A 17,497-nucleotide genomic window follows, 5' to 3' on the forward strand; every position below is an offset into this window, starting at 1 on the left:
GATTAGTGTCTGTGTAACCTCATCAAGGCGTGTGACGTGACAGTCTGTGTCATTAGGACCGATGCAACCATTAGTTTCTCAGCGTAAGAGCAATCAGGCCATATGGAGAAGAGAAGGCGAGCACATCTTTCATAAAACACAAAGCTTCCCCTTCAAGGTTTGGTATTCCAGAAAGTGTCCGTCACATTTTGGGGTCATGAAAACTGTGGGAAACACGTCTGGTATGAGAATGCACTGAGTGAAAGTCTCCATCCGAGTGTGTTAGAGTGTGAGTGATAATGAACAAGGCAGCAGTGTATTGCCACAGAGTTGTTTCTTTGTCCAATGCAGACTGAGCCCCTGCTCTAATCTGGGTTATCTGGCTGTAATCAGCTTAGCCCACTGCTACCCTCACTGCTGCTGATGCTGGGTGGGCACATTCTGTAACTTTGGTCTGGTTTTGTCTTCACTGCCATTCATACACACACCTGTTGAAGTGTCTCTGGAGCAAACAAACCAGCAGGCGAGTCGACCTTGCGTGTAGAAGAGCTTGTAGGACATTCAGGAAGTCCTGTCCAAACTGCGGCCATGGCTGAACGTCAAGAGATGGGTTTATCTGAAGGGACACGTGCTGTAGACATGTACCCCAGAAAGATACTGGAGTATATGGAAGGATTCCTCATCTCCAAGGTAATATTAACATGCAGTGTTCACCTTCATGGGTCACATACAGGGATGCACCTTTGCTTAATTCAAAGTTAAAGTTCCTGCTCTTCAGTTTGAGTAAGGGTAGCATTCCTGATAGTTGATATTGTAATAGCATTAAACATTTTAAAGCTACAAGGATGTAATTTCTTAAGAGCTGAAACAACTAAATTAATAGTACTTTAGTTATTAGTCAGACAATGATCGGACATCCTTTTGAAAAAACAATCTAGAAAATTATTGCAAGATTAATCAGTACTGAAAATAATCATTAATTGCAGCATTACAGAAAAATACATAAATAAAAAAGGCACCATAGAGAGCATTTTATCATGTTTTATCTATCATAGGGGCACCCATGAGGACATTTTTCCAAACATAGGGGCACCAGGGGGTTCTCTAACTTTTGCTAGAGCTTGACTTGGTGATTCTGAATTTGAACTTTTCTGATAAACTGAAGGATTAAGTGTTCCTATATGGGTTGAAAAAAATATCCCCCTCTCCTAGCACAACAAACCATTTAAACCCTCTAAGATTGGCTGTATAATGCATTGATACAAAGCTGAAGACAGTGCTCATGAATAGTTAACTTATTAGTTTGGTTCTCAGAGGACAGTGTTGCTACAAACAGATGATGATCTTATAGAATATGATGCATTGCTGTAGATTAAACTATCCAACAAATTAGCCCAGCCTTAAACAAAGCAGTATTATCAAAATATAATATTTATCAAAAACATCACATATAGTAACAGAATGAGTTCTTTTGACACTTTAATACTTACATACTTTTACTTAAGTAAAGGATATGAATCTGTCTTCCACCACTGAAGGAGACTCACAAGGAGATTAGACTTAATACATAAGAAGGTGTGAAGAGGAAATGAAAACAATCAAAAAATGTAAGGTATGCAGGGTGTGCAGAATATTGAAAATGTTACTCAAGTCCACAAATATTTCAGTTTTATTCTATAGATGCAGCAAATGTGACAGTCACAATTGTCTTTGTCTTTTTAAGTCTTTTTAATCATTTACTGTGCATGATAGTCACCCACTCAGCAGAGTGCACTGCTGACACATCATTATAGTATGAAGTATAGTAGGGTAGCATCATTATAGTGCTATGCCTGATTAGCTTAAACATATAGTGCTATATGTAACTATTAATAAGATTTAATTAATCAGATAATTTAATCAGCAAACTCAAGGACATAAACTGACCATTGAGCACTATATTCTATTGCTGGTAAATTTTGCTCTACTCTGTTTCCTTTTTCTCTTTGTGTGTGTGTCTTTGACTCAGGTGGTTTTCTCCTCCTGCGAGCTGGGAGTGTTTGATGTGTTGCTGGGTGCAGAGCGCCCCCTGTCTGCAGAGGAGATCAGTCAGGCAGTTGGAGCCAGTCTGGATGGCACACAGAGACTGCTGGCTGCCTGCACCGGCCTGCAACTCCTCAATACACATCAGGACAATGGACAAGGTCAGCACACACACACACACACACACACACACACACACACACACACACACACACACACACACACACACACACACACACACACACACACACACACACACACACACACACACACACACACACACACACAAACACACAGTCTAACAACTTGTCCCTCTAAATAAGTCGAGTAGTAACTTTGACAGGCTGACTTTGCCCATGTTGTTGTGATTTATTGCTATGTTTTTCATGTTGCAGCTTTTATTTCCTTTTTGTCCATTTGTCATATTGTCAGACATTCGTTACATTGTCCATTGCTGCACCATCTACATGCACACCTCACCTTGTCTCTGTCCTGTCTATCTCCCACATAGACATACAAGGTCAAACTCTGTCTTCACACCTGCAGTGACTCATTTACAGTCCTCTCCTCCTCTGACTCTCCTCCTCCAACCTCTCCCACCACCTGTTTTAGTGTTGTACAGTAACACAGAGCAGGCCAGTGTCTACCTGACCCGCTCCAGTCCTGTATCCCTCTACCAATCCATCCAGTACAGCTCCAGAACCATCTACCTCTGCTGGCACTACCTGACTGATGCTGTCAGGTCAGTACACTGAGCGTGGTCACATCGCTGCCTGGACACAATTTCACAGTAGAATGAGCTCATGTTGAGGGTCACTGTCCATGGAAAACTGTAACAAATAACATTTCTTTGGATGTTCAGTGTGTTTGATACCATCACTATTACTGTTTCCCAGCATCCTTGAAACTAGAGATGCAGCTAATTATTTATTTTTCAAAATCTATTAATCTGTTGTTTGATTTTTTAAATTACACCTTTAATTGTGTATATAAAATGTCAGTAAACTGTGTGAATAGTTCCTAGCACAGTGCAATGCTATGTGCAGCCAGAAGTCCAAAGCTGGAAGATGTTCAATGTTTAGGTCAATTACACTGCAATAAAACATTGTAAAACAGCAAATCCTTAAATTTAAGAATCTGAAACCATTTTTTAAAATCTTAATGGATATTCATCAAGAATGATGTATCTGATTTTTGACAAATCGGTTTTAGTACCTTGTCAAAATCTCTGGTGTCTATTCAAGATAGATTAACCAGTTAAAAGTAAATTGCAAAAAGGAGGTTGTTTACCTTTCCCTTCTACATTCATGTTACCTTTTGTAAAACTGTAACTGACAACATTGTTGTGATTTGAAAGAATTTGGTAAGTTTTCTTTGCTCCCTTTTGTCGGAGGGCAACAAAAGGTGTTGTGATATCCTTGTACTAAACATTTAATATGACTTGTAAGAATCTAAAAATAATTTGCATAAGACCATCTGTTATTGACCAGAATACAATTTAAATATGTAACCAGGGGACACAAAATGCTGCAGAGGGAGGCAAACCAAAAGAGCAAGCAACAATAAACAAATGAATCGGTACCATCATTTCTCTGAAAACTAGGTCAAGGTTATCAAATGAAATGTAAATGGCACAAGTAGGATGCTATTCAAATAAATGAGCAAACTAAGAGTAGAATCATACACAGGTGGGCTGTGAGCAGCTGTGAGAAGTGCAGGTTTGATTTGTAGCCTAAGGATGTGGATTCCCGTCCTCCTTTTCTGTTTGAACAGCATCTCAAGATGGATTTTAGTCTCATTGTAATGTCTGAGGGAGGACAGCCAGCAGCTCACAGGCAGCGTGACTGGATTCACTGTGGCTGACAAGTGAAGTCCATCTGTGAGAAACACTGAAAAAAGATGTTAGTTAAAGGATAGAGGCATCTTGATCAAAACTATTCATTCTTTTGTGTGGGAGTGTGCAGTATATATATGTGAATTTACCTAAAAGTAAGACAATCAATAGAGCCCACATTTTGTATAGTCATATAACAAGTGATGAATCATCAAATAAGTCACATGTTCATGTCTTGTTCTAGAGAGGGGAGAAACCAGTATGAAAAGGCTTTTGGAGTCAGTTCGAAAGACCTGTTTCAAGCTCTCTACAGGTAAGAAGCCTTCATTATTTAACAGACACACACACACACACACACACACACACACACACACACGCATACACACGCACGCACGCACACACACACACACACACACACACACACACACACACACACACACACACACACACACACACACACTCAGACAGATCAAACACACATTTTTGCTCATTTACATTCCATCCCTGTCTCTCCATCTTAAACCTGTCTGTCACTCTCTTCTCTCTTTCCCCTAAAAAAACAGACTTGTGGGATTTAGAGAGAGAGAGAGAGAGAGAGAGAGAGAGAGAGAGAAGATGTGGGCAGTGATGTGAGGAAGCTTGGAGCAGAGAGAGAGAGAGAGAGAGAGAGAGAGAGAATATATCTGCCATTGTCCTTGAGGTCTTGTGTGTTTATGTTATCTAGTGCCCACAGTTTTAATGCTTCACTGATCTGCTGGTCAGCAGTTTTCAGGGGTCACACACTAAAAGTTTCACACTTTGTTCGCTAATAGATTTTCATCTGCCTGCCTGAGACCCTGTACTGTAAAACACTGCCAGTCCCAAAAGGAACCGAGACCATTAAAACTGAAAAAAAAAAAAAAAAAAAAAAGACATCCTCCCTTCTTGTCCTCCTCATGGCATGATTTAGACAACTATTGTACTTTGATGGAAGGGGACCTGATGCATAGGCATGGACGATGAAACACATGTTAAAATTTCCATTATTATTTTACATCTGAGTAATAAAATGAAATGTACCACCGCATGTGCAGATGTATGAATTAGCTAGTTCAACCTCAATTACCTCAAACAGGGAAAATGTACATATTTCTGTGCTTATTTATTTGTACACATCAATGCAGTTTATCTTTTTGTTTAGGTGGTTGGGACTTGTGCATGAGCTGCAGTATCTCTGTTTTTACCATTTTTGTTTTTCATATCCTTTTGAAAAGCAGCTGATGATCTCACAGAAACGGCCTCATTGAAAAAACAGAAAGAGAATATTCATAATATGATCCAGGCTCACATAACTTAATACACCCTTGTGCAGATGAATTTGCTATTCAGTTTTAATTGATTGAAAATGAAAATACCCGACAAGAAAAATCTCAACACCTGTGCACAATTGATTCAGTGTGGAGTAGCAGTTGTTTGTCCCCGCTGATTTCCCCTGTGAATACTGTGGGTAAATTAGCAAAAGCAAACAACCACTGAAGTCATTCACCGCATTCTTGGAGCGCTGTAGAAGGAGCAGGATGATTCAAAGCCGGCTGGATGACTCAGACTCCTGTTTACTCATCGCCATTTAACCAGCCATGTACTGCACCTGAATAATTTACAGCCAAGTCCTGTCCGCAGCTTGAATTCTCATACTCGAGAAAGCAGAAACGATTTGGAGAGAAGAATGGCAAGGGAGCTTTTGAGATTTCAGAAATATACAAGAGTTGTGAGATTTTTGAATCCCACAGATGAGTACTTTTTATCCAAACTGGGTATATTTGTGTGGTGATTCAAGGCAAGCTCATGTTTCTGTATCTCAAACATGGTGAGTAGTTTGAGACTGAATTGGGTTTACTTGATGTGGAATATGAAAAATGCAGTCCATTGATTGACAAATAATTATATGAAATGTAATGTTTATACAGTATATTGTAAGAGGATAAGTATATATAATTGTCAGCATGGACACATGGACCCATCTATGATTGGATTGTTTAGGTTTACATGTTTGAACATATGAAGAACATACTGAATCTATAGTTTACAGACCTGCATAAGCTTTTATTCTGGTCATAAAACCTGAACCTAATGCTGGAAAATGCACACTTGTACTAATCTTCATAATATCTCATACTGACAATAAGTAGACATTTTTTTACTGACAACAAACGATACAAGATGTGCATGTCGAATTAGATCAAACAGCAAGAAACTAAATAGTAAGCCAAAATGTCCAACTTTGGCACCCTCCTGTGGTAGTATCAGAGAAGAAAGAGTGGAAAAAACAGATCAGAGCCAAGGACACTGAAATTAATGGGCAGAAAGGAGACATAAACTGCACAGGTTTTCAATGGGATTGTCAACTCTTTCAAAAGAGTGATATTTATTTGTCCTCCATGATGGTGTGTCACCTCAATTGTTAGTAGCTTCTCATTTGCATATAGTTCATTTATACCTATCTACATACCTGCTCAAAAATCAAGAGGGAATTTGTGTTGAATTAGGACACAGCTCACAAACATACAAACATACAATGTTACACTGATAATTTACTCAGTTTTGGTAGATGACACTAGTCAAATTGGACCATACTTTTCCAGTCTTTCCTTCTGTTATTGCTGTTAAGATGTCGAGATTAAAGCACCAAGACAGCAGAAAAGCACAAAACAGTGATCAGGCAGCCATGAACCATAACTGACAGTCAGTGCAGATATGACAGAGACCTGCGGGGATGACGAGGGGTACAAGACATGTCTGTGCAGAGAGCAGACAGATCATAAACCACGATGATGTTATAATGATGTATATACAAGGACAAGATATAACCAGGCTTAGCATCTTTTCTTCAATATGATTAGAGACAGGATGAGATAGTGTGCATGTAAATGTATTCAGTCGGGGACAAAAAGAGCTGCAGATGTTATTGTTGGGGGGCATTCAATAACTTATGTCTAAAATGTTCCCAAATTAAAGCTGACAGTGCTGCTGTCTTTGGCCTCACAGTCATTTCGTCTTTTCACATCCGATGTAATCAGAGTCTGAAGCCGCAACAATGAGTTACTTTCAAAGTTCTTCTGGAGGTCACTGTGTCATCTGAAGTTGGCTCATGTATCCAATGGCTGATCACAAGTTTGGATGAATGAAATCCTAGTGTTACAGAACAGAGGATACTCAGTGTGTGTGTGTGTGTGTGTGTGTGTGTGTGTGTGTGTGTAGCCCCATGGCAGGACAGAGTGCTGGGTGATGAGGTGGAGATTCCTCAGAGCAGCAGCAGTCACCACAGGCTCTTCTATTCCTGTCTGTCTGTCTGTCTGTCTCTCTCTCTCACACACACACACACACTGCGTTGCCACGGGGAGAAACTTTGTAGATGAGGAGCGGCAGTGTGTGTTTGTGTGTGTGTGCGTGTGCGTGTGTGTTTGTCTGTTTATGGTGGAAATAAAGCAAGTAGCCCCTTAGGTGACAGCTCACAGAATAAGGTTTTGCCTCAATACAGCGAGAGCGAGACCCACGTGAAAGAGAGGCAGTACTGACTGATTCACAGACTGTTTTGTGTGTGTGTGTGTGTGTGTGTGTGTGTGTGTGTGTGTGTGTGTAGGTCTGATGAGGAGATGGTGAAGTTCATGCAGTTAATGAACTCCATTTGGAACATCTGTGGTAAAGACGTGGTCACAGCCTTCGATCTTTCGCCTTTCAAGGTCATCTGCGACCTTGGAGGTAAGTTTGTGTGTGTGTGTGTGTGTGTGTTTATGGAGTCACCATATATCTAATTTACATAAGGTCGTGGGTTCACAGTCATTAACATTTAAAAATTGTTGGTGTCATGTGTTAGCTGTGAGACAGCTGGCTCAGTCGCACACACATATTTATACAATACAGTTTGTGTGCACAAAACGGCATAACACACACAGTCAAGTGTGACCTTTATTATACCCCCCTCAGCCTCGCTGAGTTAATGACTCTTAGTAAGTCAGTCAGCCTTCCCGACACACACAACTCAAAGTCACCTCCACCTGGAGTTTCCCTTATCCTGTCAGAGTCACTGTTTTACTGTTGCCAAGTACTACCATTATTATTGTTTTTTTCCCCTTCAGTTCCTTCAGAGCTGAACAAATACAACAATACAACAACAAATAGTCTTCAAACACATGGGCTTGATATATATATATATATATTTTATAAATATTAAACATTTGCCACCACTCACTCAGCTATAGTGTTGTCGGTCACCTTTCAGTGGCGTTTTGTTGATGCCTTAGTTTTTTAAATGCTATTTCAGGGAGGTATCCTGTCGAACAAGAACATAATTAGCAGAAAAAAACACTTGTTAACTAGACAGTAATTTAATGACTTTCGTAATTGTCCAGGAATTATTGTACCCACTGGCTGATCATGTTTTTACTCATCTTTTGTTTGATAGCTGAAACAGAAAGTTTCAACTTAAAATATTGGATCTTTGTGGTCTCTCCATTGAAAACGAAATAGGCGTTCACTGAGTCAGAGGCAATAACCAACTTAACCAGTGTTGCAACTAATTTTTTTTTCCTTTCTCTTCGGTAAACTACAATTAAAAATTTTTGGTAGTCTTTTTTTGTTAGCATACAAAAATATGCATATGCCAATAAGTAAGATGGGAAAACATTTAATTCCAATTTACTGTAGATTAATGTAGCTTCCATCCGTTGTTCAACAGAAGAAGCTCTTAATGGTAAATGAATGAATGTGAAGCAGGATGTTGCAGCCTAGTCTCTCTTCTTTGGATACAAAAGGGAAAAAGGTATTGACTAATCGCCGCTATGTAATCTTCTTTGTCAAATCAGATTTATTTATAAAGTGGTTTTGTACAGCAGGTTTCTTGTAAAATGGTCTACACAGAGAGCAAAGGGTACAAGGATGAAAAAAGTGAGGAAAAAATAACAGAAACAACATGAACTCCACAATGTGAGGCCAGGGCTTCCAAAGAAATACAGAGAAATGAGCCGAGAACAGAGCAGGATACAAAAGAAAGGATGTGAGGGAAAAAAAGGATAAAAGGAAAAATTAATCTTCTGTTGTCACAAGAGTTTTAATCTCCTGCTGAAAATGCTAATGATATGAATAATAATCTTTTGTCGTGTCAATGTTCTTTTTCATTTTGTTTCATTTCTGTCTTTTTAACCAAACTGAGAGCTGAACATTGTCTCCACTCATGTACTCCTCAATTGCTCAAAAATAAAAGGCCAGATGATGAACAATAATGTAGCAGCAATGGGAAATCTTAAAATAATGTTGTGTCTAAGAATAAATGTTTTAGTCTGTGGCTGTTTCCACAAGACAATACCCAGAGATAAATGATCCAATGAATTATCTTAGTATTTATGTTTTGTGTTAAATCAGGTTAAAGGCTGAGATAGAGGCACATAAGAGACAATCTAATACAGACTGAATGTATTTTAGTCTCACACTGAAATGGGTAAACATGTCTGGACATTTAAGACAAAGAAAGCCAAGGAAAAAACTTCTCATTCTACACAAGTGTGTCTCCATTTTTCTTAGTTTTAATGATTTAAAAACAACCTTTGGGCTCAGTCAGGTGAAGAAACGGCTCGTTCCAACCATGTGTGGTCGCCTCCTGTGTGTGACACCTCAGCCCACCACACAGGGGAGCTGTGAAGCCACTGAAAGCACTCATACACACACAGGCACACATCCAGGACAGCCTTCCTGTCTTTCCTCTCCTCTGTGACTTCCTCAGCATGGGGTTGTGTGTTCATGTTTATGCATTAAGGTGCTTCACCAAACAGAGTGTGCATGAGGAGTGTGAAGGGGGTGAATGCAGTTTCCCTTTAAGACTTTGTCTCCCACACAGCATCTGTTGTGTCTGCACACACCTGCTGCTCAGGTGCTCTGTCTACCTGTCTGCCTGTCTGTCCAACTTTCTGCCAACTATCTGACTTTCATCCAAATCAGTTATCAGCCAGTCTGAGACCACATTCAAAGTCTTCATCATTTACATGACGAAGGTGGTTTGTTCCATGCTGTCTGTCGATGTGAAGCCTGTCACCTAGATTTATTTTAATGTGACATTTAACGCACATTTCAATTGTATGTTTTGTTTAAAAATAAACAAAGGTTACACTGCTATTCTAAGGAAATGATATTCATGGTTCTGAAGCACAATGTTTTTTTTTTTATGTAAATATCCATCTGCTTCATGCTGTTACATGTAGCAAACTCAGTTATGGAAAAAAAAAGTATTCATATCCGTTGAATTAGAAAAATGTATTATGCTACAATGAAAGAATGCATTTAAACTTTTATCATAATAAGAGTAAACAAACAGTACTGAAAGTTGAAGAACTGAAAGTATAGAACATAACTAGCTATAAAGTATAGAAAGTAGGCCTATAGATAGATAGAATATTCTATTTTCTAAAATATTTAATGACTTAACATGGACAAGGTTCACAGGTATATTATTAGACTGTTTAATCTATAGCAATCTATCTACAGCAATGGTTATCATTTGTTTTGCTGGTAAAAGCATCAGAAAACTAGGCTGAGGTTTTGTTCACTGTCACTCAGTTTGACCAACGGAACATGTTCTGATTCTGTGTAGTGGTACACCTGTTGAGTGTTAACTGGTTTAAATGTAAACCAGTTACTGTGCCTGTAAAGGGGCACTCCAGCAATTGCTCCTCAATAAACATGGGGGACTTGCAAGGGACATAAAAAAAGAACAGAATAGTAAAAATAGCATAATGCAGCATACGGCTGAGATATCCTGACTTTTAGTCCGCATGGCTTAAGCTCCAAAGATTCTGGATCCTATAGTTCAGAATCAGCTTTATTGGCCAAGTATGTGTACAAATTTAACACAGAACAATTTTTTCAGGAAGATAGAAATAGACATACAGCTAAAGACAGGTAAAACTAAACTATTATGTACATAGACAATGTCTACACTTCCTACAAAGCAAGTTGTATTTTTCATTAGACCCTCTCTGTGGAAAATGCCCACGTCTTTCAAACACCATTTCCCCCGTTTGTAGCACAGGCTTTCTGTGAAAATTCTCTAACGTATCAAGGCCAAGTCAAGATAACCCTGATTATATCTTCTGAGCACTGACAAAGCTCCTCCAGAACCACAGAAATACATTTTATAACTGTTTTCACAGGCTGAGGAATACTCCCCACTGTAAATAAACTGATCTTGATATAAAATCAGCGGAGTTCCCCTTCAGTGGTTCCTCCACACAGTTGAATAAGTTAGATGCAGACTTGCAGATGGAGAGCCTAAATAACCAGTATTCTAAGACAAAACATATATGCAAGTAAAACAAATGACTTTTATAAAACACTCAGTAATACATGCACATACTAGTAGTAGTGCCTTTGGATTAACAATTAAATGATCACACATTTGCATAAATAAATGTATATCAGATAACATACAGTTAAAGTAAATAGAAAGAAAACACAAAAAAAGATGAATAAAAACACAACAATCATATATATATAACAGATATAACACACTGTAACAATCACTAACGACCATCAAAGGATTTTATTAACAAACTGAGGCAGCCATGTTAGCTCAGGGTCTTGTACAGCGTGTTGTGTTTGCTTTTGCTCCTCCTTGCTGCTCTTTGATTTTTCTCCTCTGCTGACCCCTGTTTGATGTGAGAGCCAAAGAGCATCTGTGTGTGTGTGTGTGTGTGTGTGTGTGTGTGTGTGTGTGTGTGTGTGTGTGTGTGTGTGTGTGTGTGTGTGTGTGTGTGTGAAAAGGATAAAGCCTTGTAAGAATACAGGCTGATACAGTAGCAGCAGGTCATGTTAGGAGGAAGGCACTACTGAGCTTGACAATTTTTCCTGTACACACACACCCACACCCTCACACGTAGGTCTGGCTGGCTTTGTAGGTTTTTCAAAGTGAGATCCTTTGATCCTGTATTCCACCTCACTGCGTTTCCATCACTCTACCCCATTCATACATTCTTCATCTATTTCTCTTTTTCTATCTGTTTCATGCACTTTCTCTCTCACTCAGATTCAGATTGCTTTATGAAGCATGAACGCTGATAATAATGCTGCCAAAGCATCAAGTTGAAATATTCACATTTTCACATTAAATCCCTGTTTCCGTCCCTGTGTGTTTGTGTTTGTGTGTGTGTGTGTGTGTGTGTGTCTTTGTGTGTTTGTGTGTGTGTTTGTTGTGCGTGTGTGTGTATGTGTGTATGTGTGTTTTAGTTTGTAAGCTCATTTAATTTCCTTATTTTCCACTCAAATCATCAGGTCCGACCTGTACCCTATAATGAGTTACAGTTCTCTCTATGAGGACAGTAACCAAAACAAGACTAAGAGTCTGCTTCCATGCTAGCAGCTCTTTGAGGCTAAGCATACACACACTTTAATAACAATAATAATGCTAGCATCTTCTGGGGAATATCTGTACAAAACTTTGCTGCAATCAAGCCGATAGTTATGAGATATTTAAATAACAAACAAAAGACGCATTTTGGGACCACCAACGTCAGTAGGATTCATTCCCCTGGGACCATGAATATGCCATTTCATGGCAATCCCTCCAATATTTAGATTTCAGTCCTGTGTGCAGTGATGGCCTATTCAACAGACGAACATTGCCATCCCTGGAGCCATGCTGCTAGCATGCAGAGTAACAAGGATTTTTCAAATGCATTAACATGTAAAGGCTCATATACAAATGCATGTGAAATCACATAACAATCACATTGTGTGCGTGTGTTTGCTTTTTCTTAGATTAGATTTCTTAGTAGGATTCCTAGACAGCAAGCTCTGCTCTGTTTCTGTATAAAGCATCTGCCTCTCAGTCACTCTAAATTCAGCTCAATTCAGTCTGCTTTATTGGCATGAATGTTAGATGAACCATATTCCCAAAGCCGCCACATACAACTGAATACAAATCATGCAAATAAATAATGGGTATATACCTGAAAGCATCTGTTCCACCTGTGTGACTCTGTGTGTTGTGTGTGTGTATGTGTGCACAGCGTGCATGATGCACCTTGTTAATGAAGGTTGTGAGTATTCATTGCACCGTAACTAAATGTAATTCTCTCTCTCTCTTTTTCTGTCGCTCTCTCCAGGCTGCAGTGGAGCATTAGCCAAGCAGTGCACGTCAGCCTACCCAGAATGCACTGTTACGATCTTTGACCTCCCCAAGGTAGTGAGTACATCGAGGGAACACTTTGTCATGGAGGCCGACCAGAGGATAAGCTTTCACGAAGGTAACGTCATCACGACAGGGTGAAATCACTTGACATTTCTAATCACATACAGCCAGTTCAAGTGAAACACACATACACACAGTCATCATCATCCACAAAAATAGAAATGACTGTATTTTTCCCAGGATAAAGTTTTGAATAAGCTGGAACTATGTCAGTACAAATTAAGAATAAAATGTACTGAATCCTTGATGGATTAATTAGTATCCAACATGTGGCTGTGTTTCTTTTTCAAATAATATAATCTATAAACATTTAGACGTGGTATTAACATGCAATCTGTATCTGGACACTGTTATCTATGTATTCACATTTACACCTGGTATGAATAAGCCTTCTCCTGCTCTAAATTATTCTCGCATTTTGATCGTATCTCTATATGCAAATCACATCGACAGAGCTGGTGGGCTTGTCAACGAAAGTGATACGTCTCAGGTGAAGGGAAGTGACATGGCTGTATGGGCTCTGCTTATTTTTGCTTTGTCAGGAAAAGGGTGGGTCTATAAGTTTTCACCAGGCACAATATTTCCAACACAATAGCAAAAAGTTCAGCAACAGGTAAAGGATCTCTTGGATTTATATCTTAAGATCACTTCCCACACCATGATACAAAGTGTAGATCTCAGGACCTGTGACATTTGGATTCCAATTAAATTCCACCAGTGAAAACTTTGAGATATGGCTTTGGTATAGTTACAGTCTGTCTGCCACCATCAATCTTGTTTTCTTCTAAAAGCATAAAGAAATGGCGGAAAACATCCTTTGAAGATACTTTCTAAGTTAATGAACAATCGAGTGCAACTCTGATCTGAAAATAAAAGCAGAGTAAGACACTGTTCATGCTGTCACACGCATGTCTTCATGCTCCCACTGAGCTGCTGCTGTCGGTCTGAAAATATTGTGTAACAAAAACTGTTTTATATCTTACACTTTGTTGTGTCGGCTCTCCAACGCAGCAGCTAATGTGGGAGAAAAACTTCTTAGCAGCCTGTGATCTTGAAAATCCAGAGCCAAAATCAATTTCTGCTTCTCCCGCTGTTATCATAGATGAACACAATGGGTGCTGTAACATGGAAAACATGACATGACATACTTCTGTATGTATTATTTCATATTAACTTCAAATATTGTGGTCACACAGTTATAATGGACAGCAAGGACATGGAACTGAGTGGAGGACAAGCATTGTTAGACAGCAGCTGGAAACATGATGTTAGGTCATATACTTTTGACATAATTTGATTACAACAGACATCACCCCATTGTATTAATTATGTCTGAGTATGTAAACCACTTGCAAAATCATTATCTTATTACTGGAAGGCTTGTCAACATAATTAATAATTATGTGAAATAATTAAATCAAACATAGCAGTGTCTTTAGAATTCAGTACATTTGAATTTGGTGTTGTTGGTGTGTGTGTGTGTGTGTGTGTGTGTGTGTGTGTATGTGTGTGTGTGTGTTTAGGGGACTTCTTCAAAGACCCCCTGCCAGAAGCTGACCTCTACATCCTCGCCAGAATCATCCACGACTGGACTGACGAACGCAGCATAGAGCTCCTCAGTAAAGTCTACAAAGCCTGCAAACCAGGTCTGTAAATGTGTGTGTAAGTGTGTGTGTGTAAGTGTGTGTGTGTGTGTGTGTGTGTGTGTGTGTGTGTGTGTGTGTGTCTTTGAGTGTGACAGGGATGACTACTTTTTCCCCCTGCTTGAAATGAGATGGCAGATTGTATCCCACAATGCAGCTGATCCCAGAAAAATCTGTCCTTCTGACTTTGATCAAAGACAAACGCGCACACACAAAAGCAGCAGACACTATCAGGAGGCAGAAAATCCTCTCATGTGTTTGTGTGTGTGTGTGTGTGTGTGTGTGTGTGTGTGTGTGTACATAAAAACAAAGAGTAAATAGGGAAGCCTTTTTCAGAGAATACAGCAAAAAGGCTTTTACACTTGGATGAGATGGAAAAGTTGATGTATTGCTAAAAGCAAAATGCAACAATGTGCAATGGAAACAGACTTAGAGAATAAATTATGACATACATAAAGCACGTGACTTAAACATCCACCAAACTTCGGCTCCACTTCAGAGACAAACATCACTCCCAGCAATATTTGTTTTTAAGGTGTACTAAAGCAGATTGCATGATATGGTTAAGCTACGTTTGAGCCAAAAGATGTTAGAATTGCAGCTGCAAGAACAATATTTCCACTCATATCTTGTTTGATTTGAAAGAGAACTTAATCTAATTATAGTTGTAACTTTTCTTATCATCTAATAACTCCCCCTGCTCTTTCATTCGTTTCTATCTGCGGGATGGCTCCCGTTTCTCTATGACTCACTCTGTACTGAGTATTTTGTTGTGGTGCTTTTCCTATTTTGATGATGATTCAAAGTAAATCATGTTGTTTTGATATATACTCCGGATATTCAGCATTCAGTTAATATGAAATTTGCTACAGTTACGTTAGCGAAACTGCCACTAGAGGGCTAAGCTTTACTCGGACACTTGTCAAATCAGTCAGTGAATGAAGGAAAGAAAGAAAGAAATAGAAAAATCAAAAAAGACAAAGAGGAAGGAACAAACAAACAGGCAAATAACCTTTCGGTCTATCCTGTAGGAGGCGCTGTGTTGCTGGTGGAGGCGTTGCTGTATGAGGATGGCTCTGGCCCACTGACAGTGCAGCTCTACTCCCTGAATATGCTGGTACAGACGGAGGGCAGAGAGAGGACAGCTGCTCAGTACGCTGCCCTGCTGGCTGCTGCCGGCTTCACCAACATCCAGCACCGCCTCACTGGGAAGATCTACGATGCAGTGCTGGGGCTCAAAGAGACATGAGACCAGTAGATGAGGGTACACAAGTACAAGGACTGAAAACTACAAAGAAAAAGTTTTCTACTACTGTATTTTTGGATTCACTTTATTTTCATTTCACCATAAGTCTTTCATACTGTATGACAAAACTTCAATATTCTGTATCTGCTTTTTAACCGAATCTGTAGGACTATTATATATATTATATCTGTAGGAATATTCAAACCAAGGCCCACTATTGCTGCCCAGTTTTGAATACTGAATATTCTGAATTATTGTGCATCATTTTCATCTGTAAATCAGTATATTTGGTATCTTTGGGAACTAAAATAAAGTTCTACAACAATGCTTGGCCTCAAAACATCAGTTTGTAATCGACCCCCAAGGGGTAAAATAACACTTCAGACTCATGTTCTGGTCTTTAAGTGCTGAATAAAGAGACAACTACAAGAAACTATAGTTGCAGAAGTGTTATCCACTACTGATAATGCTAATCATCTCCTCAACCACCATCTTCATAAATCCTTGGATGGATGTGAGTCTCCTTTAGTCTTTGACACTGCTCACACAAAACCTACAATCACACAATACTATTAGTGTCTAATAGAGAGAGAAAATAATGTTGTTGGTTTGAAAACATGTAAACATACTGAATAATAGGAATGTTTCATGAGTGGGTGTGGAAATCTCTATGCCCTACCTGTCAGTTTGATGTTAGGAAGATGGCTGCAGACTGACCTTTTATGATTACTGACCTATTGGCACCCTTAATAAATGTGGTTAACTTGTATTAGTTTCAGTACTAGAGGCAGTTACCAGCACTTTGGGTTATCAATCCAGATATTCTAACAAATGAGTACAAAGTTGCTTTGAGCTGTAAAGGGCTGTGTAGCTTCTCAGTGGGTCCACTGCCATTAGCAACGCATAACCAGGAGAACCTTCACTGAATGTTCATCTTACAAAAATTTTTGCTTAAGCCCTCTTTAATATTTAAAAATGATGTTGGATACCAAGCATGCCAAAAATTTTACCAGTTGTCAAATACAAACAGCTCTCCACCCACAGCCAAACTGAGCGAAAGTCCGCGCGCTAATACTATTTCTGGAGTATGACCAGTAGGGGGCAGTGGAAATTATATCAAATATAACAATATTGAAGGTAACGCTAAGTCCTCTTTTTTGTACAGTCACTTTATTGTATCTATTGATTGGCCCATTTTATTGTGTACAGAAGTTATTTTCCTTTTTCCAGAGAGTGTTTGTGTTGACTAGTGCTGTGGCGTTTTTGGCAAATTTGCACCGTCACTACCATTTATTTCTATTATTATGTCACTTTACTGTCAGGGTTCAAATGCATTTTTTTAAAATTATGAAGGGGGCGTGTTTAAACTAAAGCATGGTGTTAAGTTGCTAACAGTAAAATACAGATTTTGGCAGTAATTTGGTACCCAAGCTTGTTCCAGATCTAGACAATCAAGTAAGAGACTATAAACCCAGTCCAATCTGATTCTGCTGTAAATGATTATCCATACACTGCAAAGGTCAACCTCTATTAGATGATGTGCACAGTGAGCTTCCAGT

The 17,497-nt window shown here is 39.1% G+C and overlaps 1 protein-coding gene across 1 annotated transcript; it reads left to right on the forward strand.

The window, feature by feature from the left end:
• Nucleotides 1-382: 382 nt before the first annotated feature.
• Nucleotides 383-16,265, forward strand: asmt (acetylserotonin O-methyltransferase). The gene is made up of 8 exons (XM_051403960.1): nucleotides 383-669; nucleotides 1,988-2,162; nucleotides 2,614-2,743; nucleotides 4,080-4,148; nucleotides 7,455-7,573; nucleotides 12,964-13,104; nucleotides 14,573-14,695; nucleotides 15,724-16,265. The coding sequence occupies exons 1-8, from the start codon at nucleotides 568-570 to the stop codon at nucleotides 15,939-15,941; spliced, it is 1,077 nt and encodes a 358-aa protein (XP_051259920.1). The 5' UTR covers nucleotides 383-567; the 3' UTR covers nucleotides 15,942-16,265.
• Nucleotides 16,266-17,497: the final 1,232 nt, after the last annotated feature.

The sequence above is a fragment of the Dicentrarchus labrax genome, unplaced genomic scaffold (assembly GCF_905237075.1).
Source record: "Dicentrarchus labrax unplaced genomic scaffold, dlabrax2021, whole genome shotgun sequence".
Taxonomy (NCBI): domain Eukaryota; kingdom Metazoa; phylum Chordata; class Actinopteri; family Moronidae; genus Dicentrarchus; species Dicentrarchus labrax.